The 25,424-nt window shown below is 44.7% G+C and overlaps 1 protein-coding gene across 1 annotated transcript; it reads right to left on the bottom strand.

The window, feature by feature from the left end:
• Window positions 1-3,416: 3,416 nt before the first annotated feature.
• Window positions 3,417-25,205, bottom strand: PAM16 (presequence translocase associated motor 16). The gene is made up of 5 exons (XM_077449254.1): window positions 25,067-25,205; window positions 20,242-20,326; window positions 16,740-16,879; window positions 11,500-11,565; window positions 3,417-7,156 (listed from the first exon to the last, which is right to left on the bottom strand). The coding sequence occupies exons 1-5, from the start codon at window positions 25,067-25,069 to the stop codon at window positions 7,070-7,072; spliced, it is 381 nt and encodes a 126-aa protein (XP_077305380.1). The 5' UTR covers window positions 25,070-25,205; the 3' UTR covers window positions 3,417-7,069.
• Window positions 25,206-25,424: the final 219 nt, after the last annotated feature.

Genomic DNA, 25,424 nt, shown 5'->3' with positions numbered 1-25,424 from the left:
CGGCGGAGAGAATGCCCCTCCCCATCCATATACAACTAAAAAGATCAATGGAGTTCTGCCAAGTGGTGTTGGTTCTGGAACTATGCAGGCACCATCAAATGGCAGGCCCAGCAGCTACAGCTCAAAGAACCCGTAGCAGCCTCTGAAGGAACTCTAGGGGTCCATGGATCCCTGGTTGAGAATGGCTGCTATAGAACCTGCAGTATGACAGATGGAATCTCATGGTTATTGTGATAACTTTCTTAAGCAGCCCACAGATTACTTAATTTCCATTCCTTTTACCAAAGGTGGAAGAAAAGAAAAATCATCCCCCAATTCTACCTTCAATACAGTCAGTGTTAATGGGGAAAATGGGTCCTGCAGCTCTATTGTATTCTGCTGGTGGGGGCGTGGTGAGCTTTCCCAGCTGGCAGAATACAATGATTACTGCTAGCAGCTATCGCATGAAGAAAAGCCCGACAGGGTGGTTGTACCCAAGCCGATTGATTCCCCATACATGAAACAAAATTTGTCCGGTCCCTGCTGAACTTCAATCAGTGTATGGCTGGTTTTACACTCAGTTTGATCAATAACTGTATTGGGCTACAGTATCAGACAGCAATCCCATACTTTTAAAGAAATTTGCTAGATTCCCCCATCAACGCAGTCCGTGTTGATGCAGGAATCACCCCTGCCGGGCCATTGTCTTCTCCCAGTGGGGGAAGCCATCCCCACTGGGTGAAGACTGATTATCGCTAGCAATAAGCAAGCAATGGTTGTTTGGTTGTACTCAAATTGATCAACTTGGTACATTCAGCCTGCCTACATGTATAGTCGGCCTAGTCCAGGCATCCAGTGGGTCTTTATACCCAGGGGGCAGAAAGCCTTTTTCTTACACAGGGTGTGGGTAGGCTCTTAACAGTCAAGACAGTGGCATAGTTTTGTGTGGAAAGGGATAGAGGGGGCTTAAAGATGGCCATAGTGGGATAGAATCTTTGCCAGTTCAGCGGGGACCAGCTGAGATTCGATCCATCTATGGACAATGTGGTTGTATACAAGTTGATCCAGCCACTCCGATTATTATTGTTATTTTTTTGCATGCGATTACTGCTGGCTGCTATTGCCGCTTGCAGTAATTACTCTGCCACCCAAGAAGGCATCCTGCAAACAGTACATAAAAGCGGTGCGGGAGTTATCCCCCCCACCTCCATGGACAGCGTTAATGGGAGAATCCTGCTATTCGCTTTCCTCCCACCACTGGTGGAAATCAGAGGGGATGATTTACTAAAACTGGAGAGTGCAGAGTCTGGTACATAGAAATCAATCAGCTTCCAGGTTTTATTATCAAAGCTTACTTGAACAAGCTGAAGATACAAGTGGATTGGCTACCATGAAGAGCTGTACCAGATTTTGTAAATCAACCCCATTATCTATGGGGCTGCTTTAAATATAAAATTCCCACAGCCCCAGATGAAAGTTAAAATTAGACTTGAATTGGGAGTGCTTATGAGGAGGAGGGTAGGTACTTAGAATTAAAAAATAAAAATGATATGCTTTACAAAACAGGGTTTTTTTGCGGACACTGCCCTTTACATATACTAGCAAAGTAATATTTGTTACAGTAGCAGACCCCCACCCCCCCCTGAACATTGGAGCATTTTGTCTTTTACTGTATTGGAATAGTGCAGATGAGCCCAGAATACTGGCCCATTAGAGAGCATAAGCATGGCTTTAAGGGAGTGATGCTCCGAGTGGCCCCATCTACTGGAGTAATGATCTACAGGCAGCCAGGATGAAGTGCCTTCTGTATCATAACCAACCTCCCACCCCTCTTTATGTCTGTACCTCCTCCATGACCAAGTGAAGACCGCTCTTGCATCGGTGTATGAGATGTGCTGCGTGACTGCAACATGACGAGACCGCCCCCTCGAGTGCGGAGATTGTCCAGTAAGCTCCTTAAGGGGGCAAGCTGCCAAACGAGATGCCTCCCCAAAATGGGGGCATTTATTCAACTATTAAAACTTAATAAAAAAAAAATAAAAACCTACAGCAAAGTCGTCATGTGTCTGGTTCCTGTAATGGTCTTGTTTTACTAGCCGGTAACATCAAGATAATCAAAATTGCTACGCAATTAAAGATCGCCCTGGCAAGAAAGTAAAATGGTTATTTTAAATATGAATTCCAGGTATGGCAATTTTATATACAATTCTGTTAATCCAGCTTGTGACCATGTATGTTCCATACCCAGCCCCCAGAAGCTGGAAATGACTAAAGTAACTGCTACTCCAACATTTTCCCCACTTACTTCCCAGTCTCCTACTGAGCAGATGCCCAATGTATTGTGAACATAGGAGACGACTTGCTTGGCACAGGCGCCATTCAGAGAATGCTTTGTATGACATCACCACCTCACCCAGAGAAGAGTTCATTTAGAAAATGCAAAGCATTCGGAATGGTGCGTGTTCACAATGCTGCAGGGCAACCCCTCAGTACAGGACTTAGAAGTTAGGGGAGATCACTGGAGAAGCGTTGACTATCTGGCGATTCCAGCTTCCACTGGCTTACATTGACCCAAACCAACGATGTATAAAAATACTACTTACCTGTAAGTCATCTTTGTAAAATGACAATTTTTCTCACTTTCTGGTCAAGGGGAACTTAAGTGGTTTATAGAACTTTTCAAAGCCACTCATCCAGTGAAACGGTCTTGTACATGCACGACCATACATAACGAAAAGGTAATGTCACACCTTAAACATGCATAAAGGCTTAGTCTACCCTTGCAACCCTGTTTCATGTTAAACCCCAAATATGGGTAAAACAAAACCTTGTTATAGGCACCTCTCCACCCTCAAATAGGCCCTAAAGCAACTTGTCTAAAATTGTGGGGTGCCTCTCCTGTTCTGTAGCTGCTCACACAGCCATGTCACCCCATTCAGCCGCCCCAATCACTTCAGCACAAATGCAGCAATGTCACTACACTTTATACACATGGTTTACTTCCTCCATTCCCATAACAGAAAGCCCTGGGGCTGGGATGAAAACGGCGGAGCCTGTACAGTGAACATGCAATTTACATGATTGCAGCGCTCTGCAGGCATCAGTGAAAAATTGTAATAAAAACAAAACATTTTTATTAAATTCATGCAAAAGGTGAACTAGACATGTAGGGCAGCCTGAGAGCTGCCAATGCAATTAAAAATTGGTGCCATTTCTTTCTACACAGTGGTAGGGCTTTAGTGGTGCAATGTAAAGTGGGCTGGAGAGGCATTCAAATATGAATGACACTGCAAAGCACCATGGTATATGTGTTGTCGTAACACGCAATGAAAACATGCTACCATAGCACAACAGTGATTGGTCCTTAAAAACTACAGCCTGTAATAATAGGCCAACGCAGCAGGTTATTAAGTAGGAAATACATTTACACACAGAAATAAATTCTTAAAACAATGTTTATTCAGAAGGGGGGGGGGTTAAAGTACCTGCAGCAAAAAGTCACTTCAGTTGTGAGACAGACTGATTCCAGCCTGCTGAACAGCACTCGGCCAGGAGGTCCCAAGTTACACCGGCAACACAGAATAGTGGGATAATGCATAAATATCACTACTACATGCAATGGGTGTAGCTTACACAGGGATTATGACAACACAAATCACTCACTAAATCAGTAGGTGAGTCAGTGCTCCACTGGCAAAAATAGTCATTTAAAATCCATAGAAGACATATGCAGGAGGGTGGTAGGCTTGATAGGAGACAGACATAAAGGAGAGCGCCAGATCAGTATATGTAAAACAAAAACTGCAATTTATTCTGAAAACACATATAAAAACACTGTGTACTGCATACAGGGCTGGTAGAATGGAGACATGGTCTCGATTGACTGGTGGAGAGTAGCCTCAATAGCACACGCTATTTAGAGCTCTAACACGCTAGAGGCTGGTAAAACAGGTGGGGGGCCGCAACATGTTTCTCAGGCCCCGTACCTTCATCAGGATAATGTTTTTAGATGCATTTTCAAAATAAATTGTGGTTTATGTTTAATATATACTGATCTGGTGCCCTCCTTTAATTTCTTACACAGGGATTATGTCCCATCCGCTCGTGAGAATGCTACTAGCAATTTAAAGTGAATCTTTCCCAAGAAACATGGAAGCTGCCACTTCTGACCTTTTAGAAATGCCAGTTGCCTGGTTATGCTGATCCCCACACTAGAATCTCAGGTTACGGGCCTGGAACAAATGGGAAAAAAAAAAAAAAAAAAAAAAAAAAAAAAAAAAAAAACAAAGGACAGAAAACACCGTTCCCATCTGCACAGTTGTTCTGGGATAGCCGTTCAAGGTATTGAATGTCTGCACAACAGCCAGGCAACTAGCACTTACAGAATGAGATGTCAGTGTTGGCAAACTGCACGTCGCAGGGCTGGCTTCCTTTAACTCACAGGCACATTTAACAGCACAACTGAGCTACAGCAGCATGTGTAGCCTAGGCCTTACAAAGGCCAATCTTGGCAACACATCACTGTCCCCAAACTAACAGCAGCCAGTCAAAGAGCACATTCAGTTTGTGTCATACCAGACAATGAACAATTCTTAATATGACTGCACTGAGGTTTCATTTTATATCATAAAATGGTGACCTCCAAAAGGTAGGGGGGGACAAGGACAGGGGCACTTTGTGCGCTAAAGACTTCCTGAAAGAACTACAAAAATATAAAGCTTCATCATCAGTCATACATTAAAATAATGTAAATGGTGCAAGTGTGGTGCTAGTCTCACCAATATTCCATTCCCACAATAAATGCCCAATATTAAGTTTTTTTTTTTGTTTAAAAAGGTACACCTGACTATAGTGAATCTCAGAATGGACCAATAAAAAAAGCCTCCATATTCAATGGTGTGTACTTTATAGTGCACTAGTTACAATAAGTAAACTTATTGGATCGTGCATCCACACAACTACATAAAGGATACAACCGTGAAACATTCGTAAAATAAAATTAGGTTGGATTTGCATAAATATTACAAATCGCAATGGGTGTGGAATTCCCCCCCCCCCCACAAACCGGGGCCTAAAAATTGCGCCAATTCGTATTGTGTGAAGCTTGTTACCCAAAAAAAAACAAAAAAAAAAAAAACACCAAAAGCCAAAACAGCACTTTTTAGTAGCCATAGAAAATAATGACACCCGTGTTTTGCAGAATCGCAGCAATCTGCCCAGGTGTGAATGGGAGTCTAAGCCCTGGTTTCACACACATGCAATTCTGGATGAGTTTTCAAATGCACAGATTTGCACAACAGGCTAAATATCGTGTTCCCATTGAGGTTGTTCACACAGATGCAATCCATACCCATTTCATTTTGAGCGATTACAAAAAGGGTCCTGTGCAAGTTTGGAGCAGTGTGATCCAGACTTGCATGCGAGGATAAGTGTTCAACATGGGATTACTAATGGGAGGCACAGCCATACCACCTAATGATAGACATTTACCAGGGTGTCATGATCCTGTGAGTGGGCATAACCCAGAACAGCAATATGTGGCCTGCAAGCACTACTTTTGTGCTTCTCTTAAGTCAGGTTCAGTTTTGGTAAAGACTTCCAATGGTGTAACTCCAGTAAAGCACTAAATATTTAACACACTCCCATAATCATAGAAATAAACACTTATCTCTATACAAAATTCTCGTCATGCATTATAAAATGTGTGATGACGTTACTATGACTGGCTCGGTCCTAAGCGTTTCAACTGGTGACATCCTCAGAACAGTTGGTCAAACCCAGCTAACCATAACTGAACAGTTTAGGCAGCTCGAAGGTCTGGTGGATTATTAGGAATTTTAGCATGGAGTAAAGTAAACAGTGTGCAGATCTCGGTGGATTTTGGGAATAGGATGAACATGTAGAAAACATCCTGAGATCACACATGTTCAAATTCAATGACTTGGAATGGAACTTCCTACACAGATAAGCACTTTCTATGAGTATTTAAGAATAGTTTTCAATGTACATGGACGATTTCATTTATTGACTTCATTCAGCAATTGAGGCATTAACCACTTCCTGACTGCCCCATAGCAGATATACTGCTACAGGGCAGCCACCCTGTGAAGAGTCATGTAAATAAACAAATACACACGATTCTGCATTTCCGGGGTAGGTGGCACACACTGCCTCTGCTGTGATTACCTACAGCAGAAGCCAAGCTGCAGGGTGCCAGGTAATGGCTATCCACTGGCACCTGCCAATTGTCAGGCAGACACAGGACGAAGACTGAAAAGGTAAACAAGGCAGAGCTCCATTCTGACTGGGAAAAGCGATCGCTTGTGTCCCCAATAAAAAATCCATTACTTCCCTTAGCAAAAAAAAAAAAAAAAAAAAAAAAAAAAAAGCAGTTTATTTTTATTTATTTTTTTAAACACACACATTGGTTAGGCACAAACAGTCGCTTATCAGCACAGGGCCAATGAGCACTGTCCAGACAGAAGGTCAGGGATCATGCAGCCTTATAGGACAAAATGAGGAGAATGAAAATGCCTCCTACAAGCTTTAACCAGTGCTCAGCCAGACCCGGATAGAAGTCACAAGACTGCTAAAAGGGGAAAAAGGTATTTAGCAGTTTATATGTACAAAAAACAAATTGCATTTCCTTGTCCTGTGTACAACCATATATAGTGACTGCAGGTTTGGGGAGTATTTATGGATGCACAATTTGCTAATTAATGCATTACATATGAATACACACCATAGAATATAAAAGCTTTTTATTGGTCCTATGAGATTCACTAGTCAGATGCACTTTTCCTTAATATATGGAGGATATTTTTGTATGCACATTAGGCATTTATTGTGGAAAAGGAGTACTGGTGATATTTAGCACATCTCGTGCACCATTTACATTGTATATCAGGGGAGCTACTCATGTTTATTTGGCAGTTAAATTATGTAGCTTTAAATACAAGGAGAGCACTTCCACGCCAAGGATAGCAGACTGTTCTGAGGCCTCCAAGTCTCTATACAGATACAGTTCTCACAACAAGAGTACAGACTCCCATAAGCCATGTAAAGTGAAGGCTGGGGCATGGACTGGGCCTCACGTGGTCTTGGCCTCCTCTTCATGTTTATTAGTTTTATTTTGGATCTTTAACTCCTGGTCTAGTCGCTCCTTGGCTCGCACAACCTGGGGAAAAATAAATAAATAAATAAAATCAGAAGGCAAAAATATGGCCTTGTTTGGATTTTCAGCTTCACCACAACAACTCCCAACTCAAGCAGTCTGAAAATAAATTTTGGGTTTTTTTTTTATTTTTATTCACACAACATGCCAGTCATTTTAACATCTGTATGTTGCCACTGCTGCACCAATGTGAAACATTTCTTAATAGAAAACCAATTCATAAATTGCCACCAGGTGGCAGCTTAATCTGGCCTTATTGATATAAAAGGATTAATAAAGTCACTTTAACAGCAGGAGCCTGGAAAGCATTGCACCTGCGATCAGTACATCACAGGTACAATGCCGACATGTACTCTGTATGGGCCCTCTGTAAGCCAGACATGTCCGAGGACTATGAGACCACTCAGCACTCTGACAACTCACTGAAACTAAAAGTACCGTCTGCCACCGTGGCAGACTTGTAGTCATGCATTTGCAAGAAACCATTAATAAAAAAGATACAGCTGTATGGGCAGAGCCACGCTGCTTTTAAAAGCGACAGCAGAACCCCCAATTGGAGGAAGAGGGGCAGGGGCTGCAACAGGTTACATGTTCAACTCTAAAGTTCCTTTGGAACATGTTCCACCCGTATTTAAAATTGTGTAATCCTGGCCAAATCAGGCCTTTATTAGACTTTGTCACAGGAGGGGGAGGGGGGAACTTACTCCACTTTGTCTCAGTGAAATCTGCCAAGTGTGCACACAGGCAGCAATAAACGAACAAAAAAACTCTTCTCTATCCAAAACATTTTGTTTGAATTTATCCTTTAGGCCCAATTAACACCTATGCATTTTTTGTGCATTTGGCAGATTTGCACTACAGAACATGTTCCATAGTGGACCATGTTAAATGGCTTGTACTGAAATTCTGCAAAAAGCACTAAAAATGAACTACATTTCCCATGATGCTCATGCACTCTGCAGTATAGTTGAGCATCATGGGAAATGTAGTTCCAAAACATCTGGGGTGCCAACGTTCACCATCACTGCCTTAGAGCATGGGTGCTCAACTTGTGGCCCTCCAGCTGTTGCAGAACTACAAGTGTCATCATGCCTCTGCCTTTGGGAGTCATGCTTATTACAGTCAGCCGTGCAAAGCCTTGTGGGATCTGTAGGTCCACAACAGCAGGGGGGCCAAAGGCCCCACACCCATGATTTAGAGTGACACCGTCCCGCGATCCAGTCACATTCAGGGCAAGGCGACAGTTTCTCCCCCGGCATGCATTCTTGCCCAGCTCTGGTGGAGCCCTCACAGAATGGAGGTTTTGAGCATGTGGGAGAAAGTGACCTGACAGTGCTTGGGCTTGATTGACCATCCACCAGGACCAAAGACTCAACATTGAGCAGGTGCCACAATGTATAGACTACGCTCCTAGGCAAGGGACTGATGTGAATGTATAGTGCCATCAATTTACACAGCGCTTTACACACAAGTATGTAGTAAATAAAAGTCTGTTAGAAAAACAGCTTAGCCAGGCAGGTGTGCTGCAACAAGGCTGGCAGGTTACATGCCTGAGGCAGTGGGCTATCTGCAGAAAATGCCATGTAGCCCACACTGGCATCGTAACAGCATATCTTTAAATTGAATTTAATATCCATTTGTCTATTACTGTAGCTACTGCAATGTGATGTGATCTCCACCTGTTATTAAGCAGGAAGCAGCTCAGCTGGATGCTGCATGACTCAGCCTTGAGAATGTACCATTCATGGCAGGAACTGTCCACTTCAAATGCTCCCAGGGCCCCCCCCCCCAAGGGAAAAGGAAAACCATGTTTTGCATTTAACATTGAGTTATAAGGGTGGGGACGGAGAACAGACCCACATCAAGCTGTGCGCATCAAGGCCAGCGCCACATATTCAAAACAGAATATACAAATACTCACAGGCCACTTTATTAGGTACACCTGTTCAATTGCTTGGCAACACAAATTTCTAAGCACCCAATCACATGGTAGCAACTCAATGCATCTAGACGTGGTGAACATGACTTGAAGTTCAAACTGAGCATCAGAACAATGAAGAATGACTTTGAAATGCGCAGTCCAGCCATGCCATGTTCAAAAACTGCTTATCTACTGTGATTTTTACAAAACCCATCTCTAGGGTCTATAGAGAATGGTTCAAAATAATATAGACACACATACACATACAATGAGCAAAAAAAAAAAAAAAAAGAAATTATCGGATGTCAGAGGAGAATGAGCAGGTTCAATATGACAGAAAGGCAACAGTAATTCAAATAACCACTCATTACAACCAAAGCATGAAGAATACCCTCTCTGAATGCACAACACATTGAACCAGATGGGCTACAGCAGCAAAAGACCACACCCAGGTGCCACTCCTGTCAGCCAACAGGAAATTGAGGCTACAATCTGCACATGCTCACCAAAATTGGACACTAGAAGATTGGAAAACTGTTGCCTGGTCTGATGAGTCTTGATTTCAGCTACGACATTCAGTTGTAAAGACGGTAGGGTCAGAATTTGGCATAAACATGGCTCCATCCTGCCTTGCATCAATGGTTCAGGCTGGTGGTGGTTTAATTGTGTGGGGAATATTTTCTTGGCACACTTTGGGCCCCTTGGTACCAATTGAACATTGTTTAACCACTTCAATACAGGGCACCAACCCCCCCCCCCCCCCCCCAATATAAAAACTGAATTTTTATCCCCCCCCCAAAGTTTTTTAGTTTCGGTTATCCACTTGAGACCCGCGCTATAGCCGAATGATGGCTACAGCGCTGACCTCCTTTGCCGGGACTAAGTCTATTGACGTCGTCCCGTGCACGAGCGGCCTGCGCGCCCTGCTCTGATCGGCGAGTCCATGAGACTCGCCTGATCACCGATCCGAGCAAGGATTCGATCCCGACCCCTTACCACATGATCAGCTGTCAGCCAATGACAGCTGATCATGTGATACAACGGAGGCGGTAATCGGCTATTATTCCTCCTCGCACTGACAGAGCGAGGAGAGAAAAAAATAAATAAAAAAAAAGAGCCGATCACCGGCGGCCGTGATCGGGACATCAGTCCCGATCACGGCCAGCTTACCAGTGCCCACCTGCCCCCCCCTCAGGAATAAATAAGTGCCCCCCGTAAGTGCCACCCACAATCTGCTTCAACAACGGTGCTGCACCCCAGTGTCATCTACCAGTGACCATCAGTGCCTCCCATCAGTGCCCCTTAGTGCCACCTTATCTGTGCCCACCAGTGCGCCTCATCCGCAAACTTCAATGAAGGAGAAAAGTGACCTGTTTGCAAAATTTTAGAACAAACTATTAAACATGATTTTTTATTTTGCCTTTTTTTTGTTTGTTTAGCAAAAAATAAAACTCCCAGCTGTAATTAAATACCACCAAAAGAAAGCTCTATTTGTGGAAAAAAAAAAAAAAAATGATAAAAATTTCATTTGGGTACAGTGTTGTATGGCCGGGCAATTGTCATTCAAAGTGCATCAGCGCTGAAAGCTGAAAATTGGTCTGGACAGGAGGGGGGTTTAAGTGCCCAGTAAGCAAGTGGTTAAACAATTTTTTTTTTTTGTCCTTCACCGACAGGCATCGATGTGGCTGCACTAATAGGCACTGTCATTACTGATGGGCACCTCTGATGGGGGCTGTGCTGATAATCAATGATTAGATTATCAGTGCAGATTCTGTCCCCCCCCCCCCCCCGGGATATCTGCAGATTGGCTCTCCCTGTCAGCAAGAACTGAGGAAATCCATTTACCAGCACTTCCTGGTTACAGCTACGATTGGTCACAGCCGCGATGGCGTGGTTAAGAGCCTACGTCATATGCTCTTTACCTTGAATGAACACACAGCACCACCGATTGCCGTCCTTTATTCCCCCTAGGGGGTGCGCACAAGCAGCCGATGCCCAGGCAGGATAATGGAGCCACATTGCTGACATCAAGCCACAATAGGGTGGATGGCAAGTGGTTAAACGCCACAACCTGAGTATTGTTGCTGACCATGTCCATCCCTTTAGGACTACAGTGTACCCATCTTCTGAAACGGATTGCAAATTAAGTTTTGATCAGTCCAGGTGCTACAAATATCTGCATGCATGGGAAGGGAGGGGGGAAGCAGCGATGGTCAGGGGGAGTCTCTCAGGGATAAGATGGGAGAAGACAAGGATAAGAGACTAAGAAAATTGAAAGGACAAGCAGGGCAAGTCATTGTTGGATGGAGGGAGAGGATGAGAAGGTGAAGGGTCACAGACGAGGATAAGTCAGATGAATGGGAGAAGGTCTGACAGCAAACAAGAGAGTAACATGGAGGTACAAACTACTTGATTACTACTTTACCTTGGACTGCAGGTAGAAGGATCCTCCTACAGCTCTGTCATTGACTTTAAATAGGTGGTCGTAGTTCTGCAGAGTAAAAACCGACAGTTAGACTTAATGGTAATTGTTTCTACAAACCTTTCAGGACAGCATCACATGAGAGATGAGAGGCTCCTCCCTACAGGAAACAAATCAGTTCACATCAGTTAAAAGGCCCCACCTTTCCCCTCCTCCCTCAGTTGCTGTAAAGTAATTCTCCCAACCAATTCACAAGGGGTGTTCAATCACTTCGGTACTAACCACCTATTGTATACACCCTTTCCTCCACCCTTACTGGGCAGGAAGTAGGCCTGCTGTCCTGGAAGGTTCGTAGAAACACCGTTACTGGCAAGTCTAACCGCCGGTTTTCTCTTCTCACCTTCCAGGACAGCAACACATGAGGATAATCAAGCAATTCGCAGGCCTAACTTAGGGTGGGACCACTGGTTGCAAGATCTTCCTGCAGCACATTTTACCTCCACTTCATTATGACTGATGAAGGTATCTTAGCTGGATCAAGAGGCCTATCAGATGGTTTGCCCCAATGTCCCTGCCTTCTCTGCTTCGGATGCAGCATCTATGTGGAGTGCTCTTTAAAGCAGAGTTCCACCCAAGAGGTGGAACTTGCGCATTAAGTACTCCTCGCCCCATGACATGCCAAAATTGTCATGTCGTCATTTTGGGGTGGGGGGGGGGGGTGCGGCTGGGTACCTGGTTTGGAGTGGGACTTCCTGTACAAATTTCTCCTTCCGACCGCCTACACGGCCCCTCCCTCTCAGCAATGTTCTGGAACACACGACAGGTCCAGGGAAAATTGCCTGGGCCATCGACGGAGCACAGCTCATGCATGTGCAGCCATACTTGGTATCGGTGCATCCTTACTAGAAGGGGAAACATTTCTATCACAAGCAATTTCTTAAAGGTTTAGTTTCACTATCGCTAACTCTTAAATACAGCCACCCACGAAAACCAATCAGAATTTATTCCACTGTAAGATCTTTTCTGCTTGGTTGCAATGTAATGTTGTGTGCAGTCTTAAATAAGAACCTGTTTATACTTCTAATTTCCCTGCAGTATAACACTCACAATGTCGGTGCCACGAAGAGGGGGGAAGAGAACGGAGGCTTCGGGCGGCCGCATCACTGGACCGTGGGACAGGCAAGTATGTTTATTAAAAGTCAGCTATACTTTTTTGTAGCCGATGACTTAAACTCAAAAACCAGTGGAACGCTGCTTTAAAGATGAATCATAAAACCTCTGAAATTAGTAGATTAGCACAGTTTGACTGTCTCAATCATCTAGCAAGTGTGGCCTAACATGCCTGTAACACTTCTTAGGACCACAGCCTTGCTCTGTGAAACAAGGCTACTACTTTGAACACCAAAGAGGATCTGTCTTAATATTACTCTGTTCAGGAGAATGATTTAAAATGGGACTCCTTGACAGACCCTTGCAGGTCCCCTCAATTTATTCTTTTAAATTGTGACGGGTAAAGGAAAACCCACACAAAAAAAAAAAAAAAAAAAAAAAAAATAAGTAAAAAAAAAGTAAATCCCTGGGCTCAGGAGGATGGAAAGGTATGTGCCCAAGCACACCAACCTTATGACGTCCCTCACATCTGAATGCTGGTATGTCAGCTGTGACAGTGCTCTATATACCCAGACTCCCTATATACCTGCACGCAAATGCATTAAAATTAAACAGAAAGGAGCTTGGTAGACACCAGATTGTACCTATTCCATAAAGGTGTCCTACCTGATGTCTGAAACCATAATTCACTCCAACACCATTGGGTGCCTTTTGGTATTGGAGGTACAAAAAAAGTATTTAGTCAGCCACCAATTGGGCAAGTTCTCACACTTAAAAAGATGAGGCCTGTAATTGTCATCATAGGTAGACCTCAACTATGAGAGACAAAATGTGGAAACAAATCCAGACAATCACATTGTCCATTTTGGAAATAATTTGCAAATTATGGTGGAAAATTAAAAAAAAAAAAAAAAAAAAAGAAAAAAGCATTTGGTCACCTACAAACAAGCAAGATTTCTGGCTCTCACAGACCTGTATCTTCTTTAGGCTGGGTTCCCATTGCAGCGATGCGGGAACGCCGCGAATCCGCTGCAGGTTCCCGCATCGCATACCTTCCGGCGGCAGTTCACACTGCCCTATGCGAACTGCTGGGAGTGTCAGTGAAATGTTAATGACACCCCCAGATCAGTTGGCATATCGCAGTGCGATCTGCAAACTCGGACAGGAATCGGATCGCATGGTGTGAACACCCATGCGATCCGATTCTGCTGCGGACCAAAAAAAAGGGTCTTGTGCGAGTGCGATGCGAATTCAGCCATACTATCTGTATGTCTGAACTCGCATCGCACAGAGATCGGATGTGATTTGCACTGCAGTGCGAATCACATCAAATTCTCGTCACCGCTGCAGTGTGAACCCAGCCTTACAGAGGCTCCTCTGTCCTCCACTCATTACCTGTATTAATGGCACCTGTTTGAACTTGTTATCAGTATAAAAGACACCTGTCCACAACCTCAAACAGTCACACTCCAAACTCCACTATGGTGAAGACCAAAGAGCTATCGAAGGACACCAGAAACAAAAAAATTGTAGACCTTCACCAGGCTGGGAAGACTGAATCTGCAATAGGCAAGCAGCTTGGTGTGAAGAAATCAACTATGGGAGCAATAATTAGAAAATGGAAGACATACAAGATCACTGATAATCTCCCTCAATCTGAGGCTCCACACAAGATCTCACCCCGTGGGGTCAAAATGATCACAAGAATAGTGAGCAAAAATCCCAGAACCACACAGGGGGAACCTAGTGAATGACCTGCAGAGAGCTGGGACCAACGTAACAAAGGCTACCATCAGTAACACAATACGCCGCCAGGGACACAGATCCTGCAGTGCCAGACGTGTCCCCCTGCTTAAGCCAGTACATGTCCGGGCCCGTCTGAGGTTTGATAGAGAGCATTTGGATGATCCAGAAGGGGATTGGGAGAATGTCATATGAAACCAAAGTAGAACTCTTTGGTAGAAACACAACTGTGTTTCTCGTGTTTGGAGGAGAGAGAATGCCGAGTTGCAACCAAAGAACTCCAAACCTACTATGAAGCATGGGGATGGCAACATCATGCCATGTCATACAACCCTACTGGGTTACAAGCACAGGAAATGCATCTCGCATACCGGAATTTAAGGACTGAACTTTGACATTTGAGTTTCTGCAGTCAGAACTCCTGGCCCCTTCATGTACATGGGAAATTAAGGGCTAAAATTAAAGTGATACACGTATAATATCACAAATATAAAAAGATCATAGATTGTGCATCAAAAAACAGCACCAGAAATTAGATATAGAAATAAAAAAAAAAAAAAAGGGAAGGACATAAGCATAGACTACAATGCTGCATATTTCTGAAGTGCAGCTAGCTTGATCAACACAGAAGGAAAAAGAAGTACAAAACATCAAGATTAAGCATTTCTGATTAGCAACAAGGTACGGTCATAAAAGAGACACTCGCAGACTTCAATGCTGGGTGTTTCGGATTAGAGACAGTGGACAGACAATATGATCAACGGCAATGTCGCCAACATGAAATGCTGTGCAGTTTTGATTACCCACTGCATGCATTTATATAGCCAACAGAAATGTCACTAGCACATTTCAATGCTGTTCATTTCTGATTAGCAATAGTGTACAGTCATGTGATCAACAAGCAGGGTGGGGAGGCCAGGGTCGTTAAAGCCATAGGGTGACTAGCAGACAGCCCTTCTCCACTGTCCCTCTTAGGGCATTCTGCCTTTTTCTGCGCTCACCTAAAAAGGCACTTACCTGGCCCTTCATGCTCTTGCCCACAGTGGCCTGTGCTGCCACAACCACACAGGTCCGGCGTCTCCTCCACGCTTTATCCACTTCCTGTGTCACGTAGGCCACGCTCCACCCCTTTCCTGCCCTGACTGGAAATTCCAAACCTCGATCTGAAACCAGAGCATGCTAGGTCCTCCCCTTGGTGTCTTACATCCTCTGGACTCCAGCAAAATGGCAACTGCTGCACACAGGAGAAGACAGAAGGAGAGCTGAGCAGCATGCAACGGCATGGGATCTTGGCTACACCCGGACTGCCTGCACAACACCATTGGTGACCCGTGAGAAGCTCTACAGGCGGACAGGTTAGTGCAGCCCTCACAGGCTTTCCTAAACCTGGCTCACATGGGGTACCATCTGACTTCTGGTCAGAGAAAAAACAAAAAAAAAAAAAAAAAAAAAAAGAAGAAAACCCCACACACAAGTTTTACTGTGGTAGAAACAAACACAATCAATACTGAGGGACAAGGGGAAAGCTGGGGCCCCTTTATCAGCTGTGAACTGATGGCGTTTCCTGTAGGGAGGAGCCTCTCATATCATGTGTTGCCGTCCTGGAAGCTGAGGGGAGAAAAATACGTTTCACTCTTCTGTATGGCTAGCAGGTTAACACCAATCTGGTTGCATGCCTTACACTATACACTTCATAACCCCAAAACATTGGTTGGAAAAGGTACATTGGAGCAGTTTATAAAAACTTGCCCACAAAAGCCAGACTACAGATGGCACTTGACTGGGGCAGAAGCAAGGGGTAAAAGCTCACGCCTATAACACCAAACATTCCCTCTGCACCAATTGAAAAGGCAAAGCTGGAAGAGTCTCAGCCTAACCCTTGGATTTGTTACTGATAAATGAACCAAAAAAGGCTAGGCATGGAAGTCGGGGGGGGGGGGGGGGGGATAAGCATCAGACTTCACCTTTCAGCATCTTGGAAAATGAAATATGGGGTCTGGCTGGTATGGGCAGCAGGTCCATTTTTGCTTTAGATTTCACACATCAGAGCCAACCCCCCCCCCCCCCCCCCCCCCAATAGCTTATCCGTAGCTCTGGTAGGAAAGTCTATACTTTGATCACCATTCCATTTCTCTATATAGGAATATAAAATCATGAGGTTATCCTTTTTATAACAGTCTCAGTGCAGTTTGACAACCTGTGTTGGAAAAAGTGGAAGGCAAATGTAGTAATTTGTAACACTTCTGCAAATAACTCATTTGTTACAGCTCCATCTTGTGACGACTCACAAAAATGCAGGCTTGCATGAAGCAGTGCTGTAACAGCACATCACATTCTAAACAGGCATGTTAGTATGAAGCAAGCACAGGATAGACCAAGTTCTGTGTTACCTTCTGAATCTCCTCAGGCTCCAGTTTAGAGAGATTTAGAATTTGCTGGGCTTCTTGCAAACTTATTCCCGATAGGCTGCTGGCTGCAGCGGATTCCTTTCCTGCCCGCCCTCCTCTTGCCTCTGCTGCTGCTCTGCTGGCTGATCAAAGATTATGGCAAGAGTGAGAAAAGTAGGAAAAGTATAGTGTGCAGCATCAATGGTTAATATTTTACATATGCAGAATAGAAAAAAAAAAAATCGTTCTAAAACTGCACAAAACACCAGGAACTGCATATAGAGTGGTTTATCAGGTGCAAACAAATGACAGGATAATCTAGTCAGCTTAAAATGTACATGTCTAAAGAAATCAAAGGCCTCAAAGTGAGTGAAAAAAATAAATAAATATAAACTCAAAACACACACACACACACACACACACACACACACACACACACACACCCCAATACCATACTCACCTGAGATCAAAGTCCCCACTGCGCGCCGGAACGTCATCACTCCCATATATGCGCGAGGTAACGGCACATAAGTGCCATTGCTTCAGTTTGTTGCAGTGCGCATGCAAATACAGGGGATATCTCCTAGACCTTGCAGGTTTATGAGATATCCAGGGTAGCTACAGGCAAGCCTTATTATAGGCTTACCTGTAGCATAAAGTGGTCTGTAAGGGTTTACAACCACTTTAAAGACAAACTGTGGGGAAGGGTTACAAATCCATCAACATTTCATCTTTGTTGGGGTGTCTCCTTGGGCTGCGATTTCAGAGAGACACCTGTGCAGGTTTCTGCACAGATGTCAACGTAAATCGCAGCAAAAAAAAAAGTAGTACAGAAAATTACTTTTGGAAATCTGTGCCACAAATGCAGCGTCGCACCAATTAGGACAGTGCCATTGCAGGCAATTGCTACGATTTGACATGTCAGATCAGTGGCAATGTGAACCAGGGCTTAGATAGATTTCACTTCTGTTCAAAAGATTGCAATCAGAACAGTTAGTATAATGACATTCTCAACAGGGACACAAATCTGAGAGAGGATCTAAACCCTTCTCAAATAATAAAAGATCGATGGGACACAGGAGTTGGGCTTCAAGTAGTTAAACAATGTTGAGCAAACACCTGAAAGTGCTGTAACACAGCCTTCATTGAATGGCAGACTGGTCTGGATACACATGGAGTAATGCTCATGTCCAGGCCATCAGCCCACCAGTCTGCAGCACCCCATTCCCACTGCTCAGCAGTCAGTTGCTGGGACTGCCGACTGATGAGGGGACACATTTGACGGAATGAGTGGATGGACGACACCTGATTTAAGTGGAACTCTGATTGAAAAACCTGATGTAAGAGGGCACAGTGAAGCTTGTTAAAAAAAAAAAAAAAAAAAAAAAAAAGGTAACTTGCGTTTACAGGCGGTTTTAATGGAGATACAGCATTTTTTTTTTTTTATATCTTTTCACGTGACAACTCTGAACAAATGACAATTTGCTACAATGTAAAGTAATGTGTGTACAGCTTGTATAACAGTGTACATTTTATGTCCCCTCAAAATAAGGCAACACACAGCCATTAATGTCTAAACCGCTGGCAACAAAAGTGAGTACACCCCTAAGTGAAAATGTCCAAATTGGGCCCAATTAGCCATTTTACTTCCCCGGTTTCATGTGACTCGTTAGTGTTACATGGTCTCAGGTGTGAATGGGGAGCAGGTGTGTTAAATTTGGTGTTATCGCTCTCACTCTCTAATACTGGTCACTGGAAGGTCAACATAGCACCTCATGGCAAAGAACTTTGAGGATCTGGAAAAAATAATTATTGCTCTACATAAAGATGGTCTAGGCCAGTGATGGTGAACCTTGGCACCCCAGATGTTTTGGAACTACATTTCCCATGATGCTCAACTACATTGCAAAGTGCATGAGCATCATGGGAAATGTAGTTCCAAAACATCAGGGGTGCCAAGGTTTGCCATCACTGGCCTAGGCTATAAGAAGATTGCCAAGACCCTGAAACTGAGCTGCAGCACGATGGCCAAGACCATACGGCTGTTTAACAAGACAGGTTCCACTCAGACCAGGCCTTGCCATGGTCAACCAAAGAAGTAGAGTGCAGGTGCTCAGCGTCATATCCAGAGGTTGTCTTTGGGAAATAGACGTATGAGTGCTGCCAGCATTGCTGCAGAGGTTGAAGGGGTGGGTGTCAGCCTGTCAGTGCTCAGACCATACGCCGCACACTGCATCAAATTGGTCTGCATGGCCGTTGTCCCAGAAGGAAGCCTCTTCTAAAGGTGATGCACAAGAAATCCCACAAACAGTTTGCTGAAGACAAGCAGACTATGGACATGGATTACTGGAACCATGTCCTGTGGTCTGATGAGACCAAGATAAACTTATTTGGTTCAGATCGTGTCAAGTGTGCGGCGGCAACCAGGTGAGGAGTACAAAGACAAGTGTGTCTTGCCTACAGTCCAGCATGGTGGTGGGAGCATCATGATCTGGAGCTGCACGAGTGCTGCCGGCACTGGGGAACTAGATCATTGTGGGAACCATGAATGCCAACATGTACTGTGACATACTGAAGCAGAGCATGATCCCCTCCCTTCGGAGACTGGGCCGCAGGGCAGTATTCCAACATGATAACGACCCCAAACCCACCGCCAAGACGACCACTGCCTTGCTAAAGAAGCTGAGGGTAAAGGTGCTGGACTGACCAAGCATGTCTCCAGACCTAAACCCTATTGAGCATCTGTGAGGCATCCTCAAATGGAAGGTGGAGGAGCGCAAGGTCTCTAACATCCACCAGCTCCGTAATGTCATCATGGAGGAGTGGAAGAGCACTTCAGTGGTGACCTGTGAAGCTCTGGTGAAATCCATACCCAAGAGGGTTAAGAAAGTGCTGGAAAACAACGTTGACCGCACAAAATATGGACCCTTTGGGCCCAAAGTCACTTATTTACTATATTCACGGTTTAGACATTATTGGCTGTGTGTTGAGTTATTTTGAGGGGACAGCAAATTTACACTGTTATACAAGCTGTACACTCACTACTTTACATTGTAGCAAAGTGTCATTTCTTCAGTGTTGTCACATGAAAAGAGAACATAAAATATTTACAAAAATATGAGGGTGTACTCACACGAGATACTGTACCATTTTTGACAAATGTTTTTAAACGGTGGTTACTATGTGTCAAGTTTAATTGTTCAGGAGAGGTTTTAAAATGTCCCATGTACATGAAGCCTATGCTATATGGGCTGCCAATGCACAGACCTTTTAGCCATGTAGCACAACACATGTTATTATAAGCTGTGATCCTACAGTGTAATCGCAGGGCCAATTTACACTGAACCGCACACAATAAACAGAGTAGGTGCATTGCAGTAAAGTGCAACGCATGTGGCCCCAGGGCACAAGTGTTAAAGGGCCTCAACAGAAGGGCAGTTGATATGGCATTACCTTCTCATAACTAAACAAAATATCAGATCTTCCATACTATACGATTATTTACCTACAAACTCCGCGCGTAGAGCCTTTGTGAATGCCCGCCCTACAACCTGTGCTCCCATCACCAGGATCTGTGCCAAGTACTTTGCCTGTAGGGGGAAAACAACGTACATATTATGCAAATACAACCCAGACTCAAAAATATCATTGACATGGACATTGCTACATGTATTGTACACATGCAGAGGTTACACTGTAGTAAGAAAAATCATAAAAACAAGAGGAAAACTCCCAATTTAGTAAAAAAAAAAAAAAAAAAAAAGTGGTTTTAATTCCTTCAATGGTAGATGACTGGAACCCTACTAGTTCAGGTCCAGGAAGCGCATGTGAGGGATTTGATCCTTTGATGATGTAGTTTCAGCAGCAAGAAACCAACCATCCACATACATGACAAATACAACTGGAATATAATCTACATAAACGAATGCAATGTCATTCATGTAAAATTAAGGTATCCTAAATAAAAAGGCAAGGGTTGCGGTTCATACAAGAACCAAACCATGTAAAATTTTTCTGCAACAAGGTCTACCCATCTAAAGAATATTTTAGGGGGTCAACCAGATTTTGTGGCCGTCTTTCAGGCCGATAGCTGACATCGGGTGCTGATATTCTGTACATCACTGCTACCAGCTGCAACATGTCACCACTTCTGGCAGCCTCTCCCCAGCCCAGCGGCATGCGGGTAAACTTCCACATGCGGGCAGGTGGTAAGAGATGATGTAACCATCCCTCTGCTCACCCGCAGCTCTGTCAAATGCAGCCTTTCGCAACCCTGCTGTAGGGGCGGAATGGCGGTGATGCAAGGTGGGCAGTGACAGATCTCATCTCTGCGGCTCGCTGCACCGCTGACTGACTGCAGCAAGTGCCGTGCGTGGACAGGGGGAGGAGGTCTGACCAATATCAGCAAGTTTGGCCGAGACAGATTATTTTTGTTTTTTTAAATGTGAAATATCGGACCCCCTAATAATCGGCCGCTCCGATAATCAGTTGACTCTTCTGTGAAGGCTGTCCTCGAGGTTTAGGAGTGTGTCTGGAAATGTTTGACCATTCTTCCAGAAGAGCAATTTGTGAGGTCAGGCACTGATGTTGGATGAGAAGGCCTGGCTCGCAGTCTCCACTCCAATTCATCCTAAAGGTGTTCTAGCAGGTTGAGGTCAGAACTCTGCTCAGGCCAGTAAAGTTCCTCCACCCCAAACTCGTTAATCCATGTCTTTATGGTCCTGGCTTTGTGCACTGGTCCAAATCATTTGGGGGGGGGGGGGGGGGGGGGATTATGGTGTGGGTTGTTTTTCAGGGGTTGGGCTTGGCCCCTTAGTTACAGTGAAGGGAACTCTTAAGGCATCAGCATACCAGGACAAGTCCATCCAGTTCAACCATAAAAAATAAAATTAAAAACTCATACAATCCTATACCCAGTTGATGGCAAAAAACCCCAGCAAACCATCCTCCAATTTGCTACAGCAAAGGGAAAAAAAAAAAAAAATTCCTTCCTGATCCACCTAGAGGCAATCGGATTTTCCCTGGATCAGCTTTAATTATAAAGGTTAGTACCCAGTTATATTCTGTACACTTAGGAAAGAATCCAGGCCTTCAAGGCTGGGTTCACACTATTGCGAATTAAATGCGGAATCTCCGCATTCTATTTCGGAATAGCAGGAGATTGTGACTGGCTCTCTATGGAGCCGGTTCACATATTTCCAATGCAGCTCCAGTGCGAATTTGCACAGGAGCCCTGTGCATCTTTTGGGCCGTTTCAGGTCCAAATTCAGCCCAAAATTCGGGCTGAAATGAGACCTAAAACGGTGAACCAGGACGCACAGTACCCCTGATGTGAGACACATCGGTGTGCAGTGTGAACCGAGCCCAACGTAATCTACTGAGCTGACCCAAACCACCTCTGGAAGGGAGTCTAATACACTTTTTCAGAGCTCTTACTGTGAAAAAACCTTTCAGTATTTGGAGATAAAATCTCTTCCTCTAGGTGTAGAGTGCCCCCTTCACCTGTGTTGACCGTAAAGTGAACAACACCAAGTTCAAATATATAAGGGGTCCATATTGTGTACATGTTGATCATATCACCCCCCTTAATCTCCTCTTCTCAAGAGAATAAATTCAGTTCCTCTAATCTTTCCTCATAGCTGATCTCCTCCATGCCTCTCATCAGTTTGGTTGCCCTTCTCTGTACTTTCTCCAGTTCCCCAATATCCTTTTTTGAGAACTGGTGCCCAAAACTGAACTGCATATTCCAGATGAGGTCTTACTAATGATGATTTGTACAGAGGCAAAATTATCCCTCTCTCTGGAGTCCATATCTCTTACTTTGGACAATATCATGCTCCCGACTTTGTGGGAACAGTTTGGGGATGGCCCCTTCCTGTGCCAACAGGACCACGATTTTGCTAGAGAGCAGTGAGAAAGGGCCCATAGGCATGTTTTTACTGCTCAGCTTTGACCATAAAATCCGGTGCATCCAATCCCATCACCCTATGGTGATAGGCAAAAACCAACGTTCCCTATTGTAGGATATTTACTCAACTTTTACACAAATGGTTATATTGTACTTCTCATTAAAATTTGAAGATCCCAGAAACCAAAACACATTCAGTAACTGAGGGGTTACATTGTGGTTTGTTATGATTGAAGCCCGGAGACAATTCCAGGGTCACATTTCCAGAAACACCCAGACCTGACCTTGAAAACTTGGGACATTTGGCAGCAGAATACCATAAAGCATTGTTTATTAAGGTATAGAGGACCTCAAAAAGGGCCCCCCCCCCCCCCCCCCCGATACCTCCAAAGGGCCACATAGAATACTAATTAGATGCAACACTCCAGAAGACTGTCAGGATGGAGATTTACTAGAGGAAACAGTCAGATTGTTCTACATTGGTGTGGAGATGTACGGCAAGAGTCAAACTGGGAACACTTTACATGAAACGGATGTAGACAAAAACTAGAGCAGACAGCGGTGACTGCGAGAGATCACTCGGTTCTGGAGCTGGTGGGGACTGATGCAGAATCCTCACTTGGGGGGGTAAACACACTTCACTCAAGTACAAATGTAAGTGTTCCAGTATTGGTAGTGCCCCCCTAAGTACTTACCTTAGTCTTTGCTTGAGCCAGCAATGTACCCATCCATAGTGGTTCCTGTCTACTCTCCCTGCCTTCACAGACTTTGCTGAGGCAGTGGGAGCCTTTGGCTCCTGCTGCAATCAAAGCCTGTGAGGAGGGTGTAGGACCAAGTTTAGCTATGCATGTCAATGGAAGCACACAGCCCAGGAGCAAGACTGTGCATGCACTCCTATATCAAGCAGTTTGCCATCATGGTGCACAAAGAAAAGGAACCTAGAGTGTTGGCAGGGATCTCCAGAAGAGGAAATTTTCAATACATTTTTTAAACCTGTACATTGCAAGGCCCCTCTACAAGTCAATGATCCCACTTTGGACAGCTGGGGCCTGTGGGCCACACTTCAAACACCAAAAGGGACACATATGGCACTAAGGCCACAGGGAAAAGAACTATAGTAGCCATACATGGGCTATAACATCTGATATTTGCCCGTTGTTCCTCAGATCTCCATTATAGCTGTATATAAAAGGCACAGAACAGGAAATATTACAGTAGACATTCAAACCATCATCAGTCCCAGCATACATTGGCATCTGTATAACTTTCATAATACAGGTCAGTGACAGAAGCTGGACTCACATTTCCAGCAATCCCTCGCTGCTCCTGTGACCTCAAGGGGAAGATGGTGGCCCTCAGCCCCCCCATTATCACCTCCTTCCAATATCTCACAGTGCCACCAAGATTGCCGCAGTCTCCAGTACACCCTCCCCCCACAGTACCCCTCAAGCTTTCATAACTGCCTGCAGTACCCCTCAACCCCCCACAGTACCCCTCAAGCTTTCATAACTGCCTGCAGTACCCCTCAACCCCCCCACAGTGCCCGAGACCCCTAAAAGCCTCCATAGTAATGACAGGCTAAATAGTTTCCCTGTAGTGCCCCCAACTGTGTCTCACAGTGCTCTCCAGTCAACACAGAGCCGCTGCAAAGCTCCCTCCAGATGCAGAGCCGTCAGCCTCCACCAGTACCTCTAACCTCCCATCATTGTCCACAAAGTCCTTCAACACCTCCAGAGAACCACCCAGGCTCCTGTAACCCTGGCTCCTGTAGGCCCCCCCCCCCCGCACCACCATCTACACAGGGTGCCACCCCCCCGCCACCATCTACACAGGTGGCGCAACTGTCTACACAGGGATCATAGGGCAGTCACGTACCTCCCATTATGAGATGGGAATGAGGGACACCTACTAGCAAATGTATGTAGGAATAGGACACCCCCCCCCCCCAAAAGTGGAAAAAAGGGGGGTTAATTAAATCTACAATAGCTTTTTTTTTTTTTAACCACTACTATTCCTTTATATTGGCTTTTAAAATGTACAAATGCAGCAATTTAGAATTTGGATGAAAGGTTTATCACTGGGAAACATTTTTTTAAAAGATAAAAGTATATGGATCAGCCCAAAATGAGGAGGAATGAGGGACAGGGGGACATTGCTCCCAACTGTCCCTGATTTGGAGCTATGCTGTCACCAGCCTGTACACAATGTGTGCCCCAGGGAACCACAAGTCCCAGCAGGCCCTGTAAGCCTCTGTATTCCAGTATATGGTCTGTAGGACATGCTGGGCTTTGTAGCGCGCCCCAGTTACACAAGCTGCTCTAATGACAGCTCAGGCGCTACATGTCACCTTTCGGTACATACGTGACCTCATGCCTCACTTCTAGCCCCGGTACGTACCCCATTCCCTACACGTGAACCTTACCATGTCTCACGAACTGTCAAGGTTACCGCAGCTACATGCAAGGCCGGTTCCTGGGCAGGCTTTAATACTTTGATTGCATCAGGCCACGTGACTCCGGGACAAGTGACGACGTGCGTATATACGGTCCGCGCCATTTTTAAAGTGGGCAAGAGTACTGGCAGAATAGAAGCAGTCTTATTGAAATGTAAATGGTGTACTATATAGATGAAGGAGTTCAGTGATGTGTGGAGAGCAGCAATGTGAAAAATAGTAGGGCTGGGTTGGCTAGGAGCAGGCCAGAGGTGTACACACACACACACTAAATAAAGGCTAGGAGACCATGAATACTATTAGAGCCAGGGCCCCTCATGTCAGCCCT

Source organism: Lithobates pipiens, unplaced genomic scaffold, assembly GCF_037356315.1.
Source record: "Lithobates pipiens isolate NorthernLeopardFrog02 unplaced genomic scaffold, aLitPip1_a1.2 Scaffold_22, whole genome shotgun sequence".
Lineage (NCBI taxonomy): Eukaryota > Metazoa > Chordata > Amphibia > Anura > Ranidae > Lithobates > Lithobates pipiens.
The sequence above is the reverse complement of the archived record's forward strand: the minus strand, read 5'-3'. Positions and strand labels throughout refer to the sequence as shown.

Coding starts and splice junctions, on each gene's coding strand:
- PAM16 (XM_077449254.1), bottom strand. Junction 16,880..20,241: donor TCTACGCGCGGAGTTTGTAG/GTAAATAATCGT, acceptor ATCTTTGATCAG/CCAGCAGAGCAGCAGCAGAG. Junction 11,566..16,739: donor AGCCTGAGGAGATTCAGAAG/GTAACACAGAAC, acceptor TTTACTCTGCAG/AACTACGACCACCTATTTAA.